This window comes from Spermophilus citellus (assembly GCF_964194105.1).
Source record: "Spermophilus citellus genome assembly, chromosome: 13".
Lineage (NCBI taxonomy): Eukaryota > Metazoa > Chordata > Mammalia > Rodentia > Sciuridae > Spermophilus > Spermophilus citellus.
Genome location: NC_138193.1, coordinates 95,938,841 through 95,964,906, shown reverse-complemented (window position 1 = coordinate 95,964,906; position 26,066 = coordinate 95,938,841). Strand labels below are relative to the sequence as shown.

Sequence of the window (26,066 nt, the reverse complement as noted above, 5' to 3'; positions counted from 1 at the left end):
CTGGAGTCTGGGCACTAGGGGTGGGGCCTGGCTTGGGGACTTGGGAATCGGACAATTCCCAGGCCTGCTGCAGGAGCCAGGAAGGCTGGGTGCTGGGAGCAGGAGGGGTCCTGCAGACCTACAGGCCACCCAGCACGGGGACACACGTGTGTGCTGCCTGAGGATGGGTCCTGCAGGGCCTATCACCATCATCAACCACCCAGGCTGTCAGCAACTCCCCATTCTTCATTCTGCCTTTGACACATACATGTATGCATGTGTGTCATCTGCTTGGTGGCCTCGATTCCGTCTTCCCTAGAATATGGAGAAGAGCAAATAGAAGTCTGGGGTTTGAGAGTGTTTTTGCAACTGTGTGGCTTTGGGCCATGCCTTTGACTTCTCAGAGTCTCAGTTTCCTTGCCTGTAGAATGGGAAAACACCTCTGTGTGCCTCACAGATGCTGTGAGATCAGATGAGGCAGCGTGAGAGCAACCTGTGACCAGGAAGCATGTGACTCAGGGCAGGGGACATTTGGGGCTGGAAATGAACTAATGCATCCATTCAATCTGCTGCTTTTTTTAGCAAACAGGGGAAAATATCTAAGGGAGAGAGGAGGGGGCGCTGGGCAGTGGCCTAAATACAGCCTGAGGATTATCACGGGGCCCAGCTGTCCCTGCCTGGGCTGTGGGTGATCAGAGATTCCCCTACCGGCTGCCTCTGGCACAGTTCTCTGCCCTGGCTTAGCTCAGTGCGCCCGGAGGGCTGCCCTGGGCCCCTGGGAGTTAGGGGGTCAGGTCAGCTCTTCATCAAGGGCCAAACCTCAGACGTGGCATTTCCTCAGGACGTGGAAGGAGTTCAGAGGGCAGAGCGTGAATATAGCCTGGGGGCGGGGCAGGGCCTGGGTTCAGACCTTGGCTCGGCCTCTGACTGGCCCTTTTACCTTGAATGGCCCATCTGCAGGCTTTGGCCTTTTTTTTTTTTTTTTTTTGAAGGCCTGTCTACACTTGGGAGGTACAGTGACGTGGTGGCCATGTCAAAGCTGTGACTAAGTTGATCCTTAAAGGCATCAGAAAGACCCCTGGTACCCAGGTGCGGTCTCCTCCCTACCCTCCCTTCCCAGATGAACAGGGACAGGAGGATTCAGACTCTTCAGATGTGCCATCTCCCATGGCACAGAGTTTCGGGAACCCCTTCCAGCCTGCAGTTCTGCAGGATGAAGCAGGACTGTCACCTATGATAGCACTTTCACTGGGCCAGCCATCAGGGTTTTCTTGGGGACAGGGGTCTGGCTGAACCGGGTGCTGTGGGGGAGTCTATATGTGGGTGCTTGGAGCACCCAGCACTGGCCTTGGCCATGGCCTGGCCCCAGGATAGCACGAGGAAGTCCTTCCTGATCCTGCCAAGATATGCCTGGCTCCAGGGAACCTCTCAGCCCAATAAGAAGTGGGAAGGAGACCCTGACTCAGTGCATCTGAGGTGTCTCTAGGAGGGACCAGATTCACCAAGGAGCCTCAGTGAACCCATCCAGGCCCCAGCTTTTGGCCCTAGGGTCCAGAATCTGAGCTCTGTAAAACACCCATGGTGGGTGATTCTCCTGTTCATCACCCAGAATTTCCTTAGAAGAGCCCTGTAAGGCTCCACGACCCTACTCAGTGTACAATCTGCCGCAAATACACAACAACCCCTTCTAGGCGACCAGGTAAGAACCAAGTTCAAGTGCCTCTATTCCCTGGACGTTCTCCACAAAACATCTCTTTTCCATGATATTTTCTCTTGGGCAATGAAAGTGAAGGGAAGAGCGGGGACAAATCCCCAGGGTCCTTGCGCAGGTCCTGCCTGAGGCTGAGGGAAGCTCCCTAGCAGCCTAGCTCCTGGGCATCCCGTGTGGGGATGGGAACGAGGCCCACACAGGAGCTGGGCTCTGAGGATGCCAATCAAGTGGGATGTTAGGGAGCCCGGGAGCCGGGAGCAGAAGAGTTTGGGGGGCCACTGTTGAGGGTACAGAAGATTCTGAGAGGATGACTGTGAGGAGAGGGGGTTTTGTAATGTTTACTGTACACCAGAAACCATGACACTGGCAGGTGACCTCACTCCCCTCTGACAAGCATGAAAATGAAAACAAAGGAATTTCTGGAGGCATAACCCACAGATACAGAGACCATAGGAGGGGACAACAGCAGTAGCACAGTGACACACTTGGGAAGCAGATGGACAGGTGACAAGTGACCAGCAGAGGCGAGAAAGCAGGACCCTAAGCCCACACTGGGGAAGGGTGACATCGCTCTCATGTACACCCTGGAATCCTTTACAGACCTGGAACGGGTGTCCCTAGCCCGGAGCACTGGAAACAGAGACTGGCTACCAGGAGGGCTGGCGGCAAGTGTTCTGAGGCAGTGGGAGTCCTAGAGCTCCTGCCACCAAGCCCTTCTGGAGTGGGGAGGGCTTTTCTCTGGGGAGAGCATAATAGTGACTTTCTACCCTGGGGGACATCTGACACAGCTGAGAACTGGGGATTGAATAAATAAATGGATGCTGAACTTTCAGACAGCTCCGGCCCTTTTTCTGGACTTGGCTCTAGGACGCTGGCATGCAGAACATCACTCCTGTGTTTCTAGGGAATCCTCAATAAATGGCCCTCAGCTCACTGCACTTTGAAACAGCTTTCTAAAGGACAACCATTCCCCACTCTCGATTATGAGATATCCAAGGAAGGCTCAGGCATGGAAGCCAAGGAGCCCAGGAAGCAAGTGGGTAAAGCACCTTGAAGGAGGCCTGGGGAGCACATTGAACCCAGGAAAAAGGGAAGGATGCTGTTCAAAAGAGGACAGTCCAGAGAACAGGGATGAGCTCTTGGAAGTTAAATGCATGATGGCAGAACTGAAAAGGCCACTTAGATGTGACAATAAGGTGGGAGAATCTCCCAGAAAAAAAGAGCAGAGAGATTATTAAAAACTGGAGACGAGAGATGAAAAATAAAAATAAAGGATGTACCACATCAGGATATTAGAGTTTCAGAAAGATAAAACAGAGAAGATGGGAGGGAGAAAATTAACCAGGAAGTTACTAAAGGAAATATCCCTAAACTGAAGGATTTGGGTTTCCAGAGAGAATGAGTCATCTGCGTGCCTCACACACAGGGAAAAAGACCCACACTAAGGAATACTGTTGCCAATTCCAGAACACTGGAATCAAAGAGAAAAGCCTGCAAGTTTCCAGAGAGTGGGGGTAGGGTGGGGAGAAGGTCATATACAAAAAAAATCAGGAAACAAAAAGGTTCTGAATTTCTCAGGAACAATAGTGAAAGCTAAAATGCAGTCGTGATGCTTTCCAAATTCTGAAGAAAAGTGACATTCAACCCCAAATTCAACTCCATCTAAACTTTCTCAGTCAAGTGTCAAAGGAGAATAAAAACATTTTCAGATATGTGAGGTGCTGAAATATTTACCTCCTTTACCCTTTATCTGAAAGCTACTAAAGGATGTACTCCACCAAAACAAGAGGAGTAAAGGGAGAGAGGAAAACAAGAAATGCAAGATCCCTGGGAGAGATGAAAACACCTGAGATAGTCGGGAAAGGAGATCCCAGGAAAATAACATACACCAGGCTCAGAGGGAAACCACGTCCTGATTAGAACCAGTTGGAAGGCTCCAAGATAAATTTCTCTAAGAAAATGAACTGTATAGAAAACTTCTCCCTTATGGATGCTATTGGAGGAGGTTCAGACAGTTGAAGAGGTTTGGTGTTGACGTTAGTATTTGTACATAAAAAAACTAAACAAATATAATTATTATATCCAGAAAGAGAAGGTAAACAGTTTATTTCATGGCCCAGCTCTGAACAGTGTATGCAGTCATAATAATGTAAACACTTGGTATGTTTTGTCTCCCTGATCTCATAGGAGTTTAATTTCCAAAGTTTTATATTAATGGTATTGAGAGGGTGGACTCTTGATCCCATTCTGGTATTTAGAGGTTGGGCCTTTGGGAACTGAATAGATCAGACAAGATCATTAAGGTTGAGCCCCCATGATTGTATCCTGGGGGCTTTACAAGGAGAGGGAGAAAGACTTCACAGACATAAACATACACATGTGCTCTCACCAGGATGGGATATAGTAAAGGGGGGGCCTTGCCAGGGTCTATGTTTAGACTTATAGCCTCCAACACTGAACTCTTTTCTCTATAAGTAGCCTGCCTCAAGTATTTAAATTTTGTTATAGTAACAAAAAACTGACAAATACAATACTGAATGTTGCTGTACTCCAAATTATCATATAACAGCGGGAGGTTATGGGAATGGGTAACTATGTGCAGGATGGGCATAGGGGGAGGGGAAAGAGCTAAACAACTTCTCTAGGGGAAAGTCAAAGGCTGAACTATCAGGAAAAAAAAGTAATATGGTTGTTTCCTTTGGAGATATAGAGGTAAACACCAAGAGAATCAGGTAAGAGCTGAAATGGTTGCCTAACAGAAGGGGATATGGAGCAACCCTCAGAGGGCATCTCAACTCCCAGCGTGCATAAATAATTTTGATTTAAAAACTGAAACAAAAAAATTAAAATTAAATAAAAAAAGATACGAGCATTCCTACGCCTCCTGCTTTGGCCATTTCTTCAGTTCTGAATAAACATGAGGACTTTCTGATGTGTTTCAGTCCTTCGAGTGAGTTCTTTGCAGCTATTCTAGACAGACAGGCCCCAGTTCAGTAGGGCTCAGAAAGGGGGAGAAATAGAACAGAGGTGGAGCTAAAGCCTTAGAAGCCACACCTGGCTCCTCCTCCTACACCTGGGGCAGCTTCCTAACCTCTCGGTGCCTAGACAGGGTTGGTGCTGGGATAACTAGTAGGTCAGGGCCAAGACCATCAGCTCGCCAGAACCTGAGGTGGGAGCTGGGAGGGGCAGGAGAAGGAAGTGGCCTGGTCAGTGTGCAGCTCCTCTTCACCCGCTCTAAACATGAGGGCTTCCTCAGGCCTGCGCTGGCCATCACAGTGGACACAAAGACACTCTGGGCCTGGAAACTCGAAACCTGAGTCACACCATGCCACAGTCATCGTGTTTACAGAAAGCAAGATCATTATTTACAGAAACGTTGCTCTAATTGACTTTTAAAGACGTCAAATTCAGCAGACAAAAAGAACACCAAACTGCGTGGAAAAGGTTGTGGTCCCGGCCACCCTCTGTACCCAGGACCTTCTCTCACCTGGCTGTCCACGGACCCACAGACCCTCCTGACATTAACAACCCCACTTTTTCCACGGAGGAACCCAAGTTAAGAAAATAAAACTTTCTTCCCAGACCACACGAGCCCCTGAGCCAAGTTATATCAGTCCCTGGAGATCCCTGGGGCCCCGTTCCCCACGCCTATTCCAAAGAAGGGTTCTGGGCAATGTGAGTCACACAGCTCCGTCCCCAGGACGCAGAGGACACCCACCCACTCGGCCCCCACCTTCTAGCAAGCCTCTCTTGCTTCTTTGGGGAAGCAAGCTTTCTGCTTAGTCCAGGATTAGAAAGATGCAGAGGGGAACTTGAGTTCTAGGTTTAAGTTGCCCCAAACTAGTCTTAGGGACAGCAACCAGGTCAGTGATGAAGCTGTTAACAACTGGTGACAAAGGGAGAAAAATAAAAACAAAAAGAGATGCGTTTGGAATGAATCGTTCTTACTTCTGGGGTGAGATGCTTCTTACATTTTTGTTTTAAAATGAACATTTAAAAAAAGTGAAATAATGGTGATGGTGGATAACATATTTTTTTTTTAGTGTCCTTGGCAAAATTGAAAGTTGGTATTTCTAGTCCCTCCTCGAAATAAACTTTTTTTTTTTTTAAAGTAAAATGTCAGGGACACACTGTGGTAAATGACAAAGAGAATAAGACCAAGCCCCAGAGGCAAAACCACACACTCCAAGGGTGAGAAGGGCCCTGAGGCATCTCGTCCAACCTCCGTTTGGTACAAGTATGTGCCTGAACCTCCCTGCCAAGGGACTGACTGGCCTTCTTTGGTCCTCTTCAGTGACAGGGAGCTCACTCCCTCTGGACAGCTCTGGTGGTTATAAAAGTGTCCCTTGCATAGCTGAGAAACCAGCACCATGCTGGGACCTGGACCAATGCCTGAGGCCTAGAGGAGGCCTCTCCTCCTCCAAGGGCAGCCTGCATTACACCCACCCTGCCCACCAGTCTTCCTGGGCTGGCATCTGCTTGCTCCTTTGATCCCTGTACCCCAGTCATTCCTCTTATGGAACATTTTGGGCTAACAAGTGAATTTAAGCCCAGTTTCTCCCCTCCTGGCCCATGCCCTGCCCCCTAGTTCTCAAGATGTGGCAGTGACTCGGGGGCCTCAATTCATGAGACAACTCTGGCCGCTCCAGACCATCTGCGAAAGCAACAGATAAACCACAGTGGGGGAGGGGGAAAGCAACATACAAAAAAAGTCCATGCAATCCCACTCGTTATCAGCATATCTGCTTCGAAAAAAGTCCAGAAGGAAATAAGCCAAAATGGCCATGGCCATCATCCCTTGAGGTGAGTTAATGGATGACTTTCATCTCATTTTTTGCTTTGCTGTGTTTTCCAGTTTTTCTACAACAAGTGTTATAAAGTAGAATAAAATAATGTCCACTTAGAGTTTCAAAAATTAAAAAGTAAAGTTAAAATCCTGTAGCCCAGGACCCTATTTCTCAATTGCTCTCCAATGAACAAGCTGGGGAGGGGGGCTGGTGCTCCAGAAAAAGTCTCTGGGCCCAGCCCTGTGGGGACAACCTTGCCCCAATTGCCCTTCTCGAGCCTTGCGGTCCTCCACCCTCCATGGGCTCCCGACCCTGGCCTGAGGGAGGAGTGGGTGAGGAGCGTGAAGGAGATGTAAAGACAAGGCTCATCCTGCCCCTGCAGATCCTAGCCCTCCTGCCCCAGCCCTCCTGACCCTAGGCCAGGGCTCGCTCCTTTGGGGGCACAGAACAGAGTCTCTGGGCCACACTGGGACAAAACTATTGCTGGACCAGGGTCTGCTGAAGTGAGTCAGCCCCCAGGACAGATCTTTCTCCCAGGGTCCCAAGGCACAAGGTCAATGCTTCGCCAAGGCCCAAGTAGGAGAGGAGGCTCCTGGGTCAGAGTCCTGCCTGCTTCCCCATGAGCAGAGGTGGCCTTGGGTCTGTCCTCCTATGGCCACAGGTGAGTCATCCTTCTGGGGCCTCAGGTTTCCATGGGTAAAATTAGGGTGGGGAGCACCCTGTATTCAGTGGACAGTGGCTGGACTGGGTGGACTTGGAGTTTCTTTCCAGTCTTAATATTCAGGTGATGGTGGAAACAGAGCCTGGCACTGACTAGAGCCTGGCACTGACCCATCGGGGTGGGCAGATGCTTGCTATCCAGTCCTGCCTCTCGGGTGACCCTGAGCCCCAGGTCCTAGCCGATGTCCAGGTCTAACTCATGGTGCTAGACATGGGTGTCGAGCACAGGTGTGTGGGAGTGGGGTTGTGGAATTGAGTATGGGGTGCCCCAAAGATGCACGTCCTGTTTAGTTTCTGGTGTAGGCACATTCTTCAATGGTTTGGCTTTTCTGGGGATTCTAAGTTTCACTTCACCCCAGCTTTTCCCAGCTACCCCCCAACTGTCCCCTCTTTCTCAGTTCTTTGAACTTCTCCATTCCGACCTCCATTTGAAGCTCCAGTTTTGTGTTCTTCTATCTCTGTCTCTGTCCTAGAGCCAGGCCTGTCACTTAGGAGCCTGAGTGTAGCCATTGGCTGAATGTCTACGTGTGTCCCCACTCCCGTCCTTCCTTCAGGAGCCAGCCTGCTGCTCCTGGGTCCCAGCACCCTCAGCAATCAGAACCTGTGTCGTTCCAGACAGAAGGGGAGATGGGCTCTCATTGTACAATGACAAACTCAAATCATTATTCTGCCAAGATCTGAATGACAAATTGGGAAGTCTGAGAGCGCTGTGATTTGTTAACCTGCCATCGCCTCTCAGGAGGCACACGTTTTAATTAAATACCAGGAGTGATTTGGGAGTCCTTCTACTGTGCCCCCCGGGGCTCCACTGGGCTGCCCTGGGGAAAGAGTAGTGCCTCTTCGTAATGGAGATGAAGGCTCCAAAAATTGTTCCTAAAGGATTGGGAGGTGGGGCGAGTGCTGGCAGCTCCTGCAAACACTGCCAGCCGGCGTGCAAGGAGCTTAGCAGCACTTGGAGACTCCCAGCCACCCCACCACTCCACCATTTTATAGGTGAGGAAACCAAGACCCAGGGAAGTGCTTTGCCTAGGATGCACCCATAGCAAGGGCTGTGTGTGTGTGTGTGTCCATCCTGGGTGTATGAAATGTAGGATTCATCCCAGGAAAAGTGGGGAAAGTCAGAAGAGGGTATGACTCACCCCTTTATTTAATAGGAACCTCTGGCTCAGGGAGGATGACTAAATTGAGGGAGAGAAGCAGAGGGTGGCAAGAGCAAAAATGCCAATGTCCTCCTTTTCTCTAGTCACACCTGGAAAGGGAAGTAGTCTGATGGGGAGGTCAATCCTGGCTCTAAGTCTTGCTCTCCTATCTTTTGAGGAAGAACCTGAGAAAATTCTTGATTCCTCCAGAAAAGCCCTAGTCCACTGCAGTGGCCTGAGCAGAAAAGGAGAAGGGCTGGGCAGGGCTGGGCAGAGGGCCTGAGGTGGTACCTGGGCTGCCCAAGGCCTCACAGTCCTGCATAGATCCCGACCTGCCCACTCACCCCACTTGGGGGCACAAAGGATAGCAAAGGGAAATTGCTGGTGCGGGGGTCAAGACCACAAGGGGTGGGGCGGGAGCTGAGGCTTTTAGGGAATCCCGGACAGGCCTGGAGGTTGGTGAGCAGGGCCAGCCAGAGCCTCCAGGGGAGGCCACCACCTTCCAACTGTGGGACTTGGCAGGTCTCACATTCGTCTGACTCATCTGAGAGATGACAGGATCAGCACCCCAGTCCCACCCCAGGGCTCATGAGGTGGGGAGCTTAGGTGCAGGTGAGACGTGTTTGGAAGCCACATCCTGCTGGGCCCTCTGCCTGGAGGTCCCACAGCCCCTCAAGCAAGGCTGCCAGCTGACCATCCCTAGCATCAAGGGCCATCTTGCCCCCCCTCCACTTTAGTCCCTCAGAGGTCCCTGTGTCACCACCTCCCTCCTGGACTCACCCTCAGGGCCGGCAGGGAGCTGACCTGGTCCATGGTCAGTGTGGCCTCTTTGTAGTACTTGCCTGCAGGGCAGAGCTTCAAGAAGGTGTCGTGGATGCTGGAGAGAGAGAGGTGACAGGCATGTGACCATTGGGCAGGAAAGGCAATTAGCAGGCCACCTCCTGTCTCCTTGATCTCTGGGAGAAGTGACATAGAAAGGGCAGCAATGGATCTTTCCATCCCAGAGACACCTCTGAGCCCACCCATGTGCCCAGCATGTCTTTGGGGGTGTTAGCTGCGCAGAGCATGAGGGAAGGTGAGCCGTAGTGCTCTGCAACCTGGGACACACTCTGCGGTGTTAGTTCTGGTGGGCCTTCTGTTATGATTTGGTCTAGTCCCTCAGGTAGAGATGAAGACACCAGGGTCCCCTTCTTCCGGCCATCGCCCACCCCATCCTCAGCATATGATGGGCATGAGCAGGCCAGGGGTAGAACCTGTCAGCCACACAGCACACAGGCCCACTGGGTGGCAAGCACCAGACCACAGCACAGATTGTCCCTATCACCCACCTCTCTGTATGAGGCCCTAGGCCAGTCCAGGGGACTTTGCTTGTAAGTGACAGGCAGAGGGTAAAGCGGAACTCTGCCTTAGGCTAAGAGAGGATGACCCCTGGTCCTTTGTCCCTCTCATTCCATCCTGGACCATTAGTCCTCATCTATAAGCAGGCCCTTGGGCCTGTAGGAACAGTGACCAAGGCAGCTTATAGAGAGAAAAGCGTAGCAGCCTGGACTCAGGAGGACTGGACACCAGTCCTGCACTGCCCCAGTAGGACTGTGTGACCTGGGGCAACTTACTTAACCCTTCTGAGCCTTAGCTTCATCTTCTGGAAAAAGGGCAATTAATCACCTCTTTCAAGGGCTATGGTGCACATTCAATGTGAATGAGAGGAAGGGCTAGGGCTGTGTGTGGGGTAGACGGGGAAACCACAGGCTGGTTAAAAACACATTCTCTATAGCCAGACAGACCTAAGTTCAAATCCTGACTCTGCCACTTTATAGCTCTGAGAGCTTGAGGAAGCTTCTGACCCACCTGAGCCTCCTCATCTCTCAACTGGGGTAAGGAGTCCCCTCCCACATTTATAGGGATTGATGGGGGAGGTATGTGGAATGTCAGCATCGCGCCTGGCACCTGAGGGGGCCTGTGGTACAGGGGACCTCAGAGGAGACCCTGAGCCATCTGATGCCCATCTGTGTCCTTTTCCTGTTCTCCAGGTGTCCCCATGCCCTCTGGCCATACAGAACCCCAAATTAGACTGTGATAAGAGGAGCCGTCTAGCCCAAGCTGGGCCTGGTCTCTGGACTCCCTTTATGGTCCCTTTGTGCTTCAAAATTACCCTTCTCTACTTCTTTCCTGTTCCTCTCCTCTCCCAGTACATTTCTGATCTCACCTGAGTGCTAGGAGACAAGTAATCTGAGCAGACCAACTCACACTTAGGAGCGTGAGTGACCGATAGCCCCCTCATGACATTCCTGGGGCACACGGTTTATAAACTCAAATGAACCTTTGATCGGTGGAACTTAGGACACATGACCAAGTGAAGAATTTGGAGAGTTATTTTATAGAGATTCAGGGGGAAAGCAGGAAGCCTTCCCAGGACCCACCAGAAGGGGAACACAGAGCCACCTCTGTCCTCCAGCCACTCCTCTTGTCACAGCTTACTGAACAGAAAAGCATCCTTTAGATCCTGTACCAATTGCTCCCCAGCTTCCTCGCCCTCTGGCTTCTAGCAGGCATTGGCCCAAGAGAAACCCCAGCAGGAAAGAGAGGTCAGGATTCAACCTCCCTCCCCTCCCAGCCTCAACCCTATTCTGGCTATATCCATGTTCCTTCTGCCAAGGACCAAGTGACCAGTTGCCACTACTCTAAGTCCTCAGTTGGGTGCCTCAGGCCCAGGGGTGGTGATGACTAGTGTCTGGATGTCATCTCTACCTCCAAAAGGCACCTTAAATCATCTTCGAAACCTCCAGCCAGGTGCCACCTGCTCCTGCTGGGGTCCTGACAGACGAGGCAGGCAGACCCATTCGGATCCTCTCCCACCGGCTGTGTGACCAGAGGTGAGTTTTGGGAACTCTCTGGGCAGACAGATGTTCCAAGCCTGACTGCAGTAGTGAGGCAGTCTCCTTCAATGGCTTTGGGCTGACTCTGGGGAGGGCCTTACAAGTGGACATGGGACAGGGATGTGAGTATCTGTGGAGAGCATCCTGCTCCTGCTGACCTTGCAAGGGACCCTGAGCCGTGACCAGAGGCTCTGCCCAAGTTTGGGAGGGAGCTGAAAAGCAGGGTGTCAGGCTGAGAGACACTCTCCTCAAATGAGTTGGAACAAGATGTGGGTGGCCAGGTCAACAAGGAGGGAAGGACAGCCATCACTGCCGGGACCCTAGTGGCCTCTAAGGGACAGGGGCAGTGGGAGAGGTGGGTTTCTGTCAAAAGGAGTATTTTGCTGTTGGTATTGTTAGAATTGCCAGTGTGGGATGATAATAAAAAGCAGGCCAACATTCAGTAAGTTTTACTAATTAAAAATAAACTCCCCCCGTGACCCTGCATGTTTCAACTGCACTCACAGTGTGGGGTGCAGCTTGGGGTGCCCACAGCACTGCCAAACCTCGTGGAGGTTTCTCATTTATCATGACAATCTTGCAAGTCAGGGACCATTATTTCCTTTACAGATGAGGAAACAGAAGGCCAAGGAGGTAAAAATCATTTGCCTAAGGTCATACAGTGGAAAGGCCAGGGCTGCTACACCAAAATGTTTTCTTCCCAGGAGCCCAGAGAAGAGGACATGGGATGGACCACTGAGAGAAAGAGAAGGGGCCCACTGCCATTGCCCCCCATGCTTACTGTGCTAGGCACCCTCGAACACATTGCCTCATTGAATCTCCCAAAAGACCCATGTGGGAGCAGCGTACAGGTTACAAATCCCATGGGTGGGTAAACTGAGGCTCAGAGGATGCACAGCCCAAGGTCATACAACTGGGAAGATACAGAGGGGAGCTGGGCCCTCCAGCTGCTCTATTCACCTCCAAAGGGTCCATCCCCTCTGCCCAGGTGAGAGGAGAGGCTCCTGGGATGGAGGACTGGAGAGAGGGCCCTGAGCCCCTTCAGGCCTTCCCAGGCTGCCACATGGGCTGGCTGCCCACAGATGAATCGCGGCTGCATCTCAGCTGCCACAAAATGTTCTTCTCCTCCAAATATGGATCAGCCTGCTCCAAATGGAACTCTGAATTAATCACTAATGGACTCAGAAGTCAAAGCCATTTGAAAAACTCACACATTCAGCCTGCCAGCGGTCAAGCCGCCCAGGCGGGGCTCCCTCCACACTTAGCTCAGAGGCAGGGAAGGGCTATCTGCGGCTCCGGGCTGGCTCCACCGCCGGCCCTCCATGTGACCTTGACCACTGAGCTCCTCCAGGCCTCAGTTTCCCCTCAATACAATGAAAGCCTCAGTGATACCGTGACAGACGCCCCTCTCCCTCGCGCTCCCTCCAGTTTCGGCATCTATGGCTCTTGGTTTCTGGACCACCCTTTTGCCTCTGAGACCCTTAGTTTAGTGGTTCTCAATGTGGTCCCTCTTAGACTCATGGGGGGAGCTTGTAAAAGGATCCAAGCCCACCAGCTCCCAAGATTCTCATTCCAGGCCAGCACAGAGCCCAAGCATCTGCAGATTCTATAAGCTTCCCAGGGTTTACTGTGCCTGCAAGACCAAGAACACAGATTCATTCAGCTCGAGCCCCAATTTCCTCTTCTCTGGTCCTTCCCTGGGCTCAATTCTCTGGGCTTCTCCCCACCCCACGGATCAACAGTTCCTTGATCTGTAGACGGCCTGCAGATACTTGATAAATGGCCCTTCTTTAGCCTAAAAATGTGGCTTTTAGTCCCCTCATCTGCTATTTCCAAGCTGTGTGTACTTGGGCAAGTCTCTGCTTTTCTGAGTCACTGTGCAGAAAGGAATACCATGATAACAGCGGCTGCCACTCAGTGATGAGCCTTGTGCAGGCCTTGCACACACAATGACGCAGATTTAATCACCTCCTTCCAAATGATGACTCTATGAGATTAGGTGCTCTGACTCTCATCTGAGGCTCAGGGAGGGTAAGACACTCATCACAGACACACAGCTGGGAAGGGGCAGAGTTGAGCCTCAAACTCAGGCTTTTAGCTCCCAGGAAGTAAACCTGCAACACTCCACCTGTTGACCAGGTGCTCCGGGAGAAGTCAGGAATACCAGGACAGGGTCAGGTTGGGGCCAGGACAGGGCCAGGACAGGGCCAGGACAGGGCTTGGAGACCGTAAAGAATTGGGAACTTCCAGGGTGCTAAGAAGAAAGGGTGGCCTCATAGGGGATAGGAGTGTAGCTGAGTGGTAGAGTACTTGCCCCAGATATGCACCCTGGGTTATGTTCCCCAGGACCACCACCAAAATAGAAAAGTTGAATTTTGGGGCTGGGAGTGTAGCTCAGTGGCAGAACACTTGTCTAGCATGTACGAGTCCCTGGGTTGGTGTGATTCCAGCACTGGAAAGGAAGGAAGACCTGCCAACCTGGTGACTGGTTTGTCCTGAGCTGGGCTAGGAGCAAAGCTTCAGACCCCAGACCAAACCCACAGTCAACCCAAGAAGGCAGCAGGAGAGATCCCTTGGTGATGTCCCCAGAGTCCAGCCTGAGCCAGGCTGACCAGGCCCCAGCCACAAAGGTCTGGACTAGATCAGGCTGAGCCCTGTCCATGAAGCCACATGTGCTCTCAATGGGACTTGGAGGTTCTGGCCTCAGTCCCTTGGGCCTTAGCCCCAAAGAGGCATCTGGGAGTTGGGGTTTTGGGGACAGCTGATTAAACAGAAGTCAGATGCAGCTGCCTGAAGCTTAGGCAGAAAGGGAGGTGGCCCCTTCAGAGATCAAAACCTGAGGAAGAAAGTCCCACAGCCAGGAAGTTTAGAGCAGAGAGTCCCTTTTTGGAGAGCCAAGCCCCAGCAGCTGTGGTCTGCTCCTCCCAGCAGGTATCATCTGCAGATCTGGTGACCTGGCCTTTATGTCCTTACACAAGTCTCAGATAAGGAGGTAGAAAAATGTTAGCTACCTCCCCACAAAGATTATTTCTACCCATTGGTTTCTTGGTCAGTTTTGTTCAACCCTCTATCCAACTGTACTAACATTCAGGCCACATTTCTCTGTCACATTCATCGGAAAATCATGACATGTCATCAGAAGCCACATAGGAATGTTATTCAAAAGTGATAGCTTGGGTCTGGCCTACCCTGACCTTGGTAGCCCACGTTGGCCTTTTTCTCTCCTAGGCATCATTTCCTGAGTCCCTGCCCTGAAGCTGGGCATCCATGTCAAAGCTACTCCCCTCACAGACAACGCACCCACACTAAGCCTGTGTGCAGGACCCTGGGCACCTCCCAGGGCTACCCTTGCATATGTGTGTCCTTCCAGGGATGATTTCCTTCCCAGTGTATATGTAGGAACAGCTCTTATTTCACAAGTCTAGCTTACCAAAGTCACACGGTTACATGGTTAAAACACAAGCAGTACTCTAAAGCTTACAATTAAAATTACTAATGCTCAGTACCCCACACCACCTCCCTACCCCTGCCCTCCAGAGGCATCATTTTATGAACAGTTTGCTATTTCTTAGCTCTGTTTGGTTTTGGAGGTGTTAGGAATCAAACCTAAGGCCTTGCAAGTGCTAAATACTCTACCAATACTGCCATTTATCAATATTTTTATTGTAGATATTATCCTGTGACATCCTATTATAAAAAAGTATTTCTTTCCCTATATATAATTCTCCTTACCCCAGCCTCCCAATATAAAACAATTTGCCTGAATCAATATTCAGTGTTTAGGGGCTGGGGACACAGCTCAGTTGATAGAGTGCTTGCCTTGCATGCACAAGACCCTGAGTTCGATCCCCAGCACCACAAAAAAAGAAAATCAGTGTTTATATTATTATTATTATATGTATTATTCAAACATTGCTCACAGCTAAGTTCCATAGCACAACATGATTACATTTTCTTTTTTTTTTTTCAAGGCCTTTTGTTTTTCCCAGAGTTAATAATGACTTTGTTTTTCTTTTGCTTAAATTTCAGTGTGTCTATCATTATTTCATTTGTCCCCAAGCGTTTTTCCCTCCCAGTACTGAGGATTAAACCCAGGGACAAGTGTAAAGCTACCACTGAACCACAGCCCAATCCCTTTCCTTTTTTCTTTTCTTTTCTTTCTTTCTTTCTTTTTTTTTGGACACAAGTTCTCACTAAATTTCTCATGCTGGCCTTGAACTCTTAACCTTGGCCTCCCAAGTAGCTGAGATTATTATAGGTTTGTGCTACCACACTCAGATTCATCCCCAAACTTTCTGCAGAACTATAGTTTCCTCTCAACATAGTTATAATATCAACATTGGTAGATTCATTTTGTTTTCTTGGGATACCACTACTGGCACCCTGACTCCTTGGTTCTAATCTGGATAACTGCCTTCCAGCCCCACTGATCATCACTGCCCCTTGGCTTCCCTGCACTATCATGATGGTAGTGCATTTTGTCTTCCTCTATGTTGAAATCCTTTGTTTCCTGAATTCTAATGTCTTCTTTTTCCTTGGCTACTTACTAGTTTGAATGGAGCACAACCTCCAAAAGCTTTCTCAAAGAAAGTCTATAAAACATCTTTTTCAAGATCTCCATGTCAAAAATATTGTTATTCCACCTTCACTTGGGTTCACAGTTTAGCTGATTCTAGGCTGGAAAAATTTTCTTAGAATTTTGAAGGTGTTTAGGCACTGCCTTCCAACCTAAGTCCAAATGCACCATATCAATCAACGTTTTCTCCTCTATGAAAGACCTTCTCATTATCTCTGGCATTCTGAAATGTCATGATGACTGACTTAGTTGGTGTAGGCCATCTTTTATTCCTTCTGCCATACCCAGAGTCCCCTGGTTTTCCTTTCAGGCTTACAGCGAGACTCTGAAGGCCAGGCAAACGCTCCCCCTGCTCACGTGCCTGGTGGTCCTCAGTCAGCAGCCTGTGTGGCTCTCTCTTAAGAGAGTGAGCTCCTGTCTTCCCCTGTGGTAGGGCAGGGCTGCCATGTGGGTTGCAGGGTGAGAAATGAATCCAATGCAACTTTCAATCTACCTGTTTTCACCTGACCCTGGCATCCGGGATTTCAGAGGTTCCTGAGACTCTGGGTTCTTGATTCTGTCACCCCAACCCCTTCAGGCAATTCTCTTTCAGTTTTCCCTCAGTTAAGTCTGGATCATGGGTCATCTGCTTTGAACTTTTCAAACTTTTTTTGACCTCTCTCATCTACTGTTATCACTTGTGTTCCTTTTATCCTCATAGGTTTTTTTTTTCTTTTAGTAGAGAAACAGAAGATGCTGTATTTTCCATGTTAACTTGAAGCTCTCTGAATTTTGCTTTCTTAATTTAATTGGAGACAGCTCTGTATCAAACATCCTGCTCCTCCTCCTTTTCTCTAAGGATGGTGTCCCATGATGCAGTATATTAGCACTTTGTCACCTGGGTCCTCTTGATGCAAGGGTAATGCCAGGTGGAATGTCATTCCCATTTTGAACCAGAACACTTGAGCGTCTCCAGCCTTGCTGGTTTGCCTCCATTCCTCAGAGCTTTTGACAGCAGCTGCACAACCTCAGCCTGTGATCTCTTGGGTCTGGAGCCGCCCTTGGTTGAAAGCCACAGAGATCTCTCTAGTATCACCCCACCAACTTGGAGTTTCTGACCCCCGTGTGCTTGTCTCATCTGTCTTATTTAAAGGTGTCCAATATGGAGATACAGAAGCAAGATAGAAGTTGACCCCTCTGCCTTCCTTAAGCAGTGGCAGTCCCACACCATGCCAGCACTGGCCCATGTATGGTCTCCATGGCCCTGAAAGGTGGGAGCCTCCTAGGAGGCAGAGGGGACAGGCATGGGCCTCTTGTGCTCAGGAATGGAGCCAAAAGAAGGGATGGGCCAGAAAAAGCTTAGAGAGATGCTCATTGGAGAAGTTTGGGCTGAAGTGGTGCCTTCCTTGGCAGCCGGGGGAAGGTCAAACTGCACCCTTCTCATGGGAAGAGATCACAACAGGGCTGGAAAGAGGCTGGAAACAGGATCTGAACAAAGGCCACCTCAAGGCCTGGGTGAGCAGCTCCGAAGAGGGTTCCCTAGGGATGGCTTGCTTCCAAGGACCTTTTTCAGGGTCAGTGCAGAACAAAGGCAAGGGGAGGGCCTTATCCACCAGAGAAAATCCCTCTCTCCTCTCCTTTCTCTCATCAGATCCTTACCTTCCAAAGATGCCACTCAAAAGCCCCTGGGGGTGGAAGGAGGAGCAGCTGGGTCACACTCCATTGCCCAGAGGACAAGCCCGTGCAACCCCTGGGAGGTCTATCACTTTTTAAAATGATCTACCCTTTGCCTAGCAGCTCTGTGCTTACGAATGTCTTCCGAGGACTGACTCTCACCTGTTGGATATTTATACATAAATGCTTAATATAGAATTATTTGTAAAGCTGGAAACTATAAACAACTTGTGTCCATAACAAAGGGGTTGGCGATGAATTATGGTTCATCTACACGAGGGAATGATTCATGGCCATTAAAAAAGAATGAGGCAGATCTCTATGTGCTTTCTGTAAAACTGGCCAAGAGGAAAACTTCAACAACAACCACCAAAAAAGGTGCAGAATAGTATGAATGAGATGAATGCTACAGGACGCATGGGGTAAAACTGTTGAAGGACATGTGCATGGAAAATTCTGGAAACCTGGGGGAGAAACTGCCGGTAACTGGGGCTGTGTCAGGGAGAACAACTGGGAGGAAGAAATGGAAACACTTGTTTTTTCATTGGGGATTTTTATCCTATTTAAATTTTCTAGCCATGCTCACAATATTATTTCCTTTCATTTTATTTTTATTCATGTATTACTTTCTAGAAAATATCAATAAAGGTTCTATGGGTAGGAGAATATGGGTCTTTGGGGCATTTGTGATGCTTTTTGTTTTTGAAAAAAGCATGCAAATATTGTTTTTAAAAGGGAAATAACCCAGCCCTGTGACTGCCCCTGGTCTCCACAGCTCTGCTACCTGGCCACCCCTCATCCTTATTTGTACCTGGAGAGGCTTATGCTTATGGCCACCAGGCTGGACATGGTGCCCAGGGAGGGTTAGCTCAAGCAGAGAAAACAGAGGGATCAAGAGGGAATAGGCCAGGGTTTAAATGGTTTCCTCGTTCCCACCTCCCCCAATTCCCATCCACCCCCAAATGTCCGTTATCCCTCTAACAGGTTTTGTTGAGCACCTGGCTTGGGCCAAGCATGTGCACACCTCTCATTATATCCACTCTCACCACAGTCCCATGGTAGGTGGCACATGCTACATCTCCATGCAGGATGATGGTGGCCCTGGCCAGGAGGCTTCCACACTGGGCAGGGATCTGTGTGAGAACAGGGCCCGACCTCCCATCCCACGCCCACTGCCTCCATGGTGTCTGGCACATAAGGGGCCGGAGGAGAGGCTCGGGCAGGACAGGGAGGGGGATGCACCCCAGTTCACACAGCCCATAGATGGCCAGAATGGGTTTCAGCCCTCCACTTCTTAAGTCCTTTTCTCATTTTCTTCATTGTCCCAAGGAGGCCCTGACAGCTCTGTGATCCTACAGAACCGCTGCCTTGGGTGGCGGCAAAAGCCCTGAAGTCCGATGTCTCTCCATTCAGGGCTTGGGTCTGTCCCTCCCTGTCTGCCCCAGCTGCAGGCCAGGGCCATGTGGCTCTGAGCAAGAATCACACTTAGAACAAGAGGTTGGACGAAGGCAAGATCCCAGCTCAGGGGAAGGGAAAGGCGAACAGGGGCCTCTACTCACCACAGAATTTCATTTCTGGTCAGGAAGGTCAGGGCCTGCAAAAACATCAGAGATGTGGCCGGTCACTCAGTCCAGCCCCTCCTGGTCCCCTGGGGAGTGGAGAGCTTTGGAGCAGGGAAAGAAAAGCCCAGTCTCTCATTCCACCACTGGGGACATGGAGGCACTACAGCCCAAGGTAACAGACACCTCATGTGGTGGCAGAGTCTGAGGTGATGCCTTTCTCTCCTCCTTGCAGACCTAGAGAGGGGATCAGAGACATGGCCAAAATCCTGGGCTCTGGAGCAGGAGATGGGGGTGGGGGTGGGGGGTGCAGGACTGGTTCATGCCACATGGATGCAGGTTTAGCAAAGGCAAGAGCCACCTTCCCGCCTGGTAAACTCTAGCATCTCAGGAAAGAGTTCTCCATTATCCCACCTGCTCTGGGAAGCTCCCACCTCTGGCCAGAACTCCCATCTCCCCACCTGGTACTCCTCCAGGTCCTCCCAATGCATCTGGTATCTCAAACACTGTCCCATGCCAACCTCAGCCTTCTCTCTGCCAGCAGTAGAACCTTGGCCCCAAGGTCTCACCGGCTGGTACACCGGTTGATCTGGTTGCCGTGGTGATCCAAGTTCCACCTTCTGACCCCAAGTTGGCACAGAGACAGGTTCTTTAGGTTCCCCAGGCTAAGAGACATCATACCCCAAACCACAAATAGAAAGGTAGCTCAACAGTGGTCTCGAGATTCACACTGTTGTTGACTCTGGAGTCAACCCGCCTGGGTTCAAATCTTAAATCTGCCACCTGGTGACCATGTAACATGGGGCAAGCTACTTAGCTTCTATGTGTCTTAGTGTCCTAAAGTGAAGATGATAATTAGAGGACTGCTGTGCGGGTTAGTTGAGTTAGTTGAGTCAATACAGATACTATACCTGGCACATAGTAAGCTCTCAATAAATGTGACAGCCAGGTCCCAGTACTGTGCCAGGCATGGGACACAGAGAATAAGGACCTTCCATGCCATCAGTCAGGTCCCTGCAAGAACAGAGGCCACATTCAATTAGGATAACAGGAAGAGTTCTTAATACAGGAGCTCTGCACTGAGGTGAGATGAAGGTGTGGGAAGTCACCCAGGATCATTCAGAATCCTGGGGGTCCTGACAACAGAGTTGTCACCAGCTCTGGCCCAATAGCTGGTAGAAGAAACACCCCAGGTCACTCTCTCTTCTTCCTCTGATCTCCTGAGGCAGGGAGTCAAGATCAGGACTGGGAAAAACAGAGAAAATGACCGTACAGCCATCAACGTGGAAGTTTAGGAGGGTCCTTCCGAAGCCACCTCCCCTCCTCTGCCTCCTGGGTGGTCTGAACAGCCACCCTCCAGGACAGGTGCTGTTTCCCTGACCTGGGGCAGATGCTCCCCATGCTGTCCTAGGTGAAGAGCCCAGGGACTTTCTGGTGCAGATAATCTGTGTTTCTAGAAATGCAGCTGCACTCTGTCCCCAGAGACAGCCTGGCAGGAGAAGCCTGGAGCTCTCGTTCCTTCATTTCCTCAACAGACACCAGTCCAAGTATCCACAAGGTGCCCAGGACTCCACTTGACCCTGGGGAGCGCCGACTGCACACCCATACCCCGAGCACGTGCATATACCCTGGCGATGGAGGCAGAGGACACGGAGGTAACAGTGCAGAGTTGTAAGAATGTGGAAGAGGAGACACTGTGGGCAGAGGGCTTTGTGTACACAGTGGCATTCCAATGACTGTACATGGTGGTTGAGGACATGGACTTTGAAATATGAAAGGCCTGGCTGCGTCTCTCCTTGATGGGTCAGTCTGAGAAAATCCTAAAGCCACTCCAGACCTCAATCCCTCCACCTGCAAAATGGAACTAATAAATCTATGCTTTATAATTATTGCAAGAATGAAATAAAATGATGTAGGTAAAATTCTTTTTTAACAAGATACTGTGCAGGTTGAGAACTCAATGAAGGGCAAATCATATTATTATTTCTAAAGGTTGGGCATGGGAGGAAGAGCAGGACTTCAGCAGGCAAAACCAGCAAATAAATCCCCTCTCCCACTAAACTCTGCCATTAACTGAGCAGCTCCTATCTGCCAGGCTTGTGTGCAGAAGCTGGCTCTATTTATGAGACAGCAGCTCTGGGAGATTGGTGGGGTATCCTTGATCCTTTGATCAGGGGAAAGAGGAAACTGGTGAGGGTAAATGACACCCTTGGCATGGGCAAGTTGCAGGTCTAGGGATTCCCAACCATGGAGTGGGGAACCCAGGAAGGCCAGGGGACTGTTGAGATCACTTCCTTCTTCATTCTTGCTGGGTTCTCCTGATTACATGAGGTGCAAGTGGCTGTTAGACACCAGCTGCTTGTGCCTTTAACAGCTGGCTGACATTTGCTCAAAGGAAGACAACAAAAACCAAGGAGCCCAGAGATTTGAGGTCCTGGCTCAGCTCCTATGCATTGGCCTAGGCAGTGGAGACAGCCCATGAACGGGAGCCCACAGCCTTGGGTGTCATGGAGCTATGAGAACAGAAAGCAAGAACCAAGCTGGAGGGCTGCTGCTGGAGCACCGGTGGTTCTGAGCATCACCTGAGCAGACACCTGACTGAGCCACGATCCAGGTCGAGAAGATGGGGACAGTGTTCCAGGCCCAGAAGGCTGCAGGATCCAGCCAGAATTGCATAACAATGTTTGTTTTTCATATTTGTTTTATAGAGTAACTTCCATTCCGAAAATGATGCAGGTTCATCATTTATAAGTGGTATAAAATGTCCTTTATACATGTATCTCTTTAATTAAAAGAAATAGGAGCCCATTAAAGAAAAACATTAAGTAAATGATTAGACCAGTGGTAAAGAAATGTGCCAGAAATCACAAAGGTCTCTTTCCCCCCTCTCTCCCCTCTGCCCCCCCCCCACACACACACCAAGGTTTGCCAACTCTGCCCCCTCCTCTCTCCTTTAGCTTTCATCCTCTGGAACTCACACACCCCTCCCCGCCCCCACAGGCTTTATGGATTTTGTCCTAGAGAAGGTTTTCATTAGTTCCCACAAATAACAATAGTAACAATAAGAATGTCACCTTGTATTTGCATATCCTTTTACAATCCCCAAATGCTTTTTAATGTACCATCTCATTTGCCCAAGAAATAAAAGCTTATACTCCTTTAAAAAAAAGAAAGAAAAATCCCCCCTGTGATTCTGCCTTTAACCAACCTGCACCCTCCCCCATCAGTGCCCTACATCTCCCGAACTCCTCTTCAACTAGGATTTTGAAAGGGGTGTGATTGAGCAGGGAGCAGGCTTTCTGGAAGGACAGACCCTCTAGGGTCTGCATGGGACAGAATGGATTCTTTGTAAGATTTCTGTCACCGTGCAATGGACTCTACAAACTGCAAACCCTTCTCCAACATGGATTTAGATATCTCTTTCAACAGACACTGAAAAAGAAAATGTATCTATAATATGTAAAGAACTCTTATAAATCAACAATAAAAAGACAAATAAGCAAACTAAAAACATCATTGGCTATCAGGGAGATAGATAGAAGTCAAAATGACAGTGAGATTCCTCTTTGTGCCACTAGGATGGCTGTTTTAATAAAGGTAAATAATGTGAGTGAAGACGTGGAGAAAATGGTCACACATTAATGGTGGGACTGTTAAATGGTGCCACCACTTGGAAACCTTTGGAAGTTTCTCAAAATATGAAGCAGAGTTACCCTATGATCTTACAGTTCTACTCCTAGGTACAGACCTAATAGAAATGAAAGTATAGTATACACAAAAATCTTATATAAGAACAGTCATGGTAGCATTTTTTGCTACAAAAATAGAAACAGCACTCTTTGGTTCTTGCTTCCAAGATGACCAAAAAAGAAGAAGAATAGGAAGAAGGAATTATGGTCCTACCAAAAAGGCCTATTTGCTGCACCAGATACATGCCCAAGGACAAGACCATTAAGAAGTTTGTGGCTGAAACACAGTAGAGGCCACAGCCATGGGATATTTCTGAAGCAAGTGTCTTCAACACTATGTGCTTCCTGGGCTCCATGTGAAGCCACATAAGTGTGTAAATTGTGCCATCCACAGCAAGGTGCTCAGGGGTCGATCTCATGAAGCATAGAAGGACCAACCCTGCCCCCCACACCCCCTATCTCCCCAATCTAGACCTGCTAGTACTGGCCCACCTCCTCCACCAGAGCCCATGTGCGGAGCTGGGTCCTTAAAGACAAAGAAAAAACATTTTCTAGGAAAAAAAATAAATTTTCAGAAGCTAAGGGGGGAGGGAGATTAGGGAGTAAGTGCTAATAGGTAGGTTTCCCCCCCCCCAGCCTGGGGTAATGAACTTGTTTTAAATTAGATGACGGTGATGATGTTACAAATCTGAATATTCTAAAAACCACTGGGGTATATACTTTACAAGCATGAATTGTATGGTATGTCAATCAGATCTCAAAGCTGTTATTTTAAAAATGTCAGGGGGTGTTTAAATCTTACCTTTATGCCTCTCTCACAGTAAGCCGCCATAAATATTATTAAAGAAAAGTGTAAATGAGAGGCTGTGGCCAAGTCCTGTAGCCCTGGGGGCTCCACCCACAGCAGCGGTTCAGCGCTGGGACCAGGGTAGAGCCTGCTGGAGCTGGTCAATGTCTGGCTCTGAACCTAGACTAGACTTTTGAGCTCCCAGCAGGCTGGAAAGCTATGCTTTGTCCATAGAAAGGAATTTCTAAATTGCTTTGGTGTGGAAAGGTACAGGCCTGAGGGGAGAGCACATCCTGGTTTCTCTGGGGACATCCTGGACTCGAGAATGGCAGGGCCACCTAGTAGTTCGGGACAGAGAGGATGAAGACCGCAGAGAGGAAGCGAGACAGCCCTGTGCTCCTTACCCAAAGATGGGGCCATGGTGCTTAGAAACGTCCTGGAGCACAGAGAACTTGGCACTGGAGCCGGCTTTGCAGAGGCAAAGGGACCTCTAGGCTCCTACGCACGCTGCAGCGGCTCCAGCACCATTTGATCGCAGGTGCACAGCGGCAGGGGAATGCCCAAAGCAGGGCTGTTGGCTTCCCTGGCTGGATGGCAGCATGCAGTAACCAAGAAGTTCCCACAACCCCACAAGGGTTAGGGCGCAGAGGGCCTAAACAGGTTGCAGAGCTCACTAAAGCGCTTTCCCGGGGCTAAATGGGACCCGATGGACTCCCATAGCGCATGCGCATATTACCCAAAAGGCCAGGTGTGGAGAATATGGACAGATAATATCCTGAAATTTCAGTCTTTGTGTCCTTTCCCCCACCTTCCCATAAGACACAGTTTCTCTCTTGTCTCCCATTTGCATTGCCTGGGGAAGGGAAAGTAGAATTGTTACAGCATGGGGGGGGGGGCAGGCTGAAAAGCAGTCAATGTTCCATCAATAAACCAGACTTTAGGGAGTCTGAAGGGAAGGCTGAGGGAAGGAGAGACTGGGGCGTATAATAGAAGGACAAAAGGAAGCACCATGCCACCAGGGAGGCTGGCCAGCGTGTCCCCACCAGCAGCATCCCAGTTGCCAGCCCTAGGGAACCCTGCTCACTGCACAGGGGGAGAGGCACATATGTCACCGGCTGCTTCTCTGCTACCTCCACCACAGCAGCCACTCCAGCTGTCACTCAGGGACTGCCTTGCTGTTTGCTTCCCAAGGCTTTGCTGACACAGACTGCCCGACATACATGCCCAAGTTCCAATGGCCCAGGATACAGAAAATCTCCCCAGAAAAGAGGATGCAAGTTCTTGACAGAGAACAGGGAGGACTGGTGGGCATGTGGAAGGAAATGTTCTTGGGCTCTGGACAGGGGTGACCCTGCCCTTTTCATCTTGCATCAGACCCAGGGTGCCCCACGTCACTCTGGTTTCAAGCACTGCGGCTTGGGTGGGTGGGTCCATGTGAGCTTCATCCGCCTCCCACTGACAGTGTTGCCTCGAGGATTCTTGAGCCTTCATTTTCTGGCCTGGTGTTTTCTCTATTAAGACAGCTCCACATCACATGGGTAAACAACATCCCAGAAGCTCAGAGTAACACTCCAGGGAGAGCTGCAGCCAGTGGGGGTGGGAGCTGGTGGAGAAAAGCTTCCTGCCCATACTGCTGGGTGACAGCTCTGGAGGGCTTCTGTGGCTTTAGCAGGTCCAGGAAGAGTCAGGATCTTAGAGGCAGAGGGCACCTGACACACCTGGATGCCCAGCCGGGCTTCCCTCTTTCCTGCCTCTCTCTCAGCCTCCTACCTGCTGTCTAGGGTCAGCTGTCAAACAATCCACACAAACATCCTGTTCCTGGGTCCGTTTTCATGTGACATCATGCTGCATCAGCCCTGGGATTGCTGGCCTCTGCTGAGTCTGCCCTGCCACTTGTGCTGAAAGTGGGGATGGCTATTTGATGTGAAAGGAGACTCCAAACACTTGCTTTCTGGTTCATTTATTCAAAAAAGTTGAGAATTCTTAATTCTAGAATTTCACAGACAGACCTTAGACATCAGTTCACAGCACCTTTACTTTACAGATGCAGACTGAGGCCTAAGAACACAGGCAGGAGACCACAGCTCAACTGGCTCTGGGAACCTGGCCCATCTCCTCCGTCCCTCCAGGTCTCTAAAAGCTGCTTGCTGGAGGTCACAGAGCTGGTCTAATGAGATTCTATCGGTGGAAATGCCTTGTAAACCTGAAGCATTATAAAAATGCTATTTGTCCTGATTTGTGCCGGGCTGGGACTGGAACCCAGAGCTGTGGGCTCCCTGGCCAGTGCTTTCCACCAGGCAATAAAGAACACTGCCTTAGACAGCGGTTTAGAATTTCTTATTTCTGTGGCTACACTCTTAGACACCTGCTAACTAAAGTCTGCTCCCTGCCACCCTCTCTGCTGAGTGTTTTCAGTCTGTCTCTGCTGGGTGGCTGGGATTTGGGGTTGGCCATCTGCTGTCCTTGTCTTATGTTCATTTATTCAAAAAAAGTTACTTAAGACTCTTTTAAAGTGTCCTAGGCACTTTGTTCATGCTGGGGATGGAGTGGTGACAAGGAGATTAGAAGGCAGTAGGGGAGAAATGGATTA

General features: G+C 49.8%; 1 protein-coding gene across 1 annotated transcript in view; it reads right to left on the bottom strand.

The window, feature by feature from the left end:
- Positions 1-19,515, bottom strand: part of CIB4 (calcium and integrin binding family member 4) — a gene marked incomplete at its 5' end in the record, with an annotated part of 51,306 nt that extends 31,791 nt beyond the window's left edge. Inside the window, 3 exons of the mRNA XM_081265394.1 lie at positions 9,117-9,213; positions 19,001-19,035; positions 19,462-19,515. Of these exons, the coding sequence (XP_081121520.1) occupies positions 9,117-9,213; positions 19,001-19,035; positions 19,462-19,515 (186 nt within the window). The remainder of the gene's footprint in view (positions 1-9,116; positions 9,214-19,000; positions 19,036-19,461) is intronic.
- Positions 19,516-26,066: the final 6,551 nt, after the last annotated feature.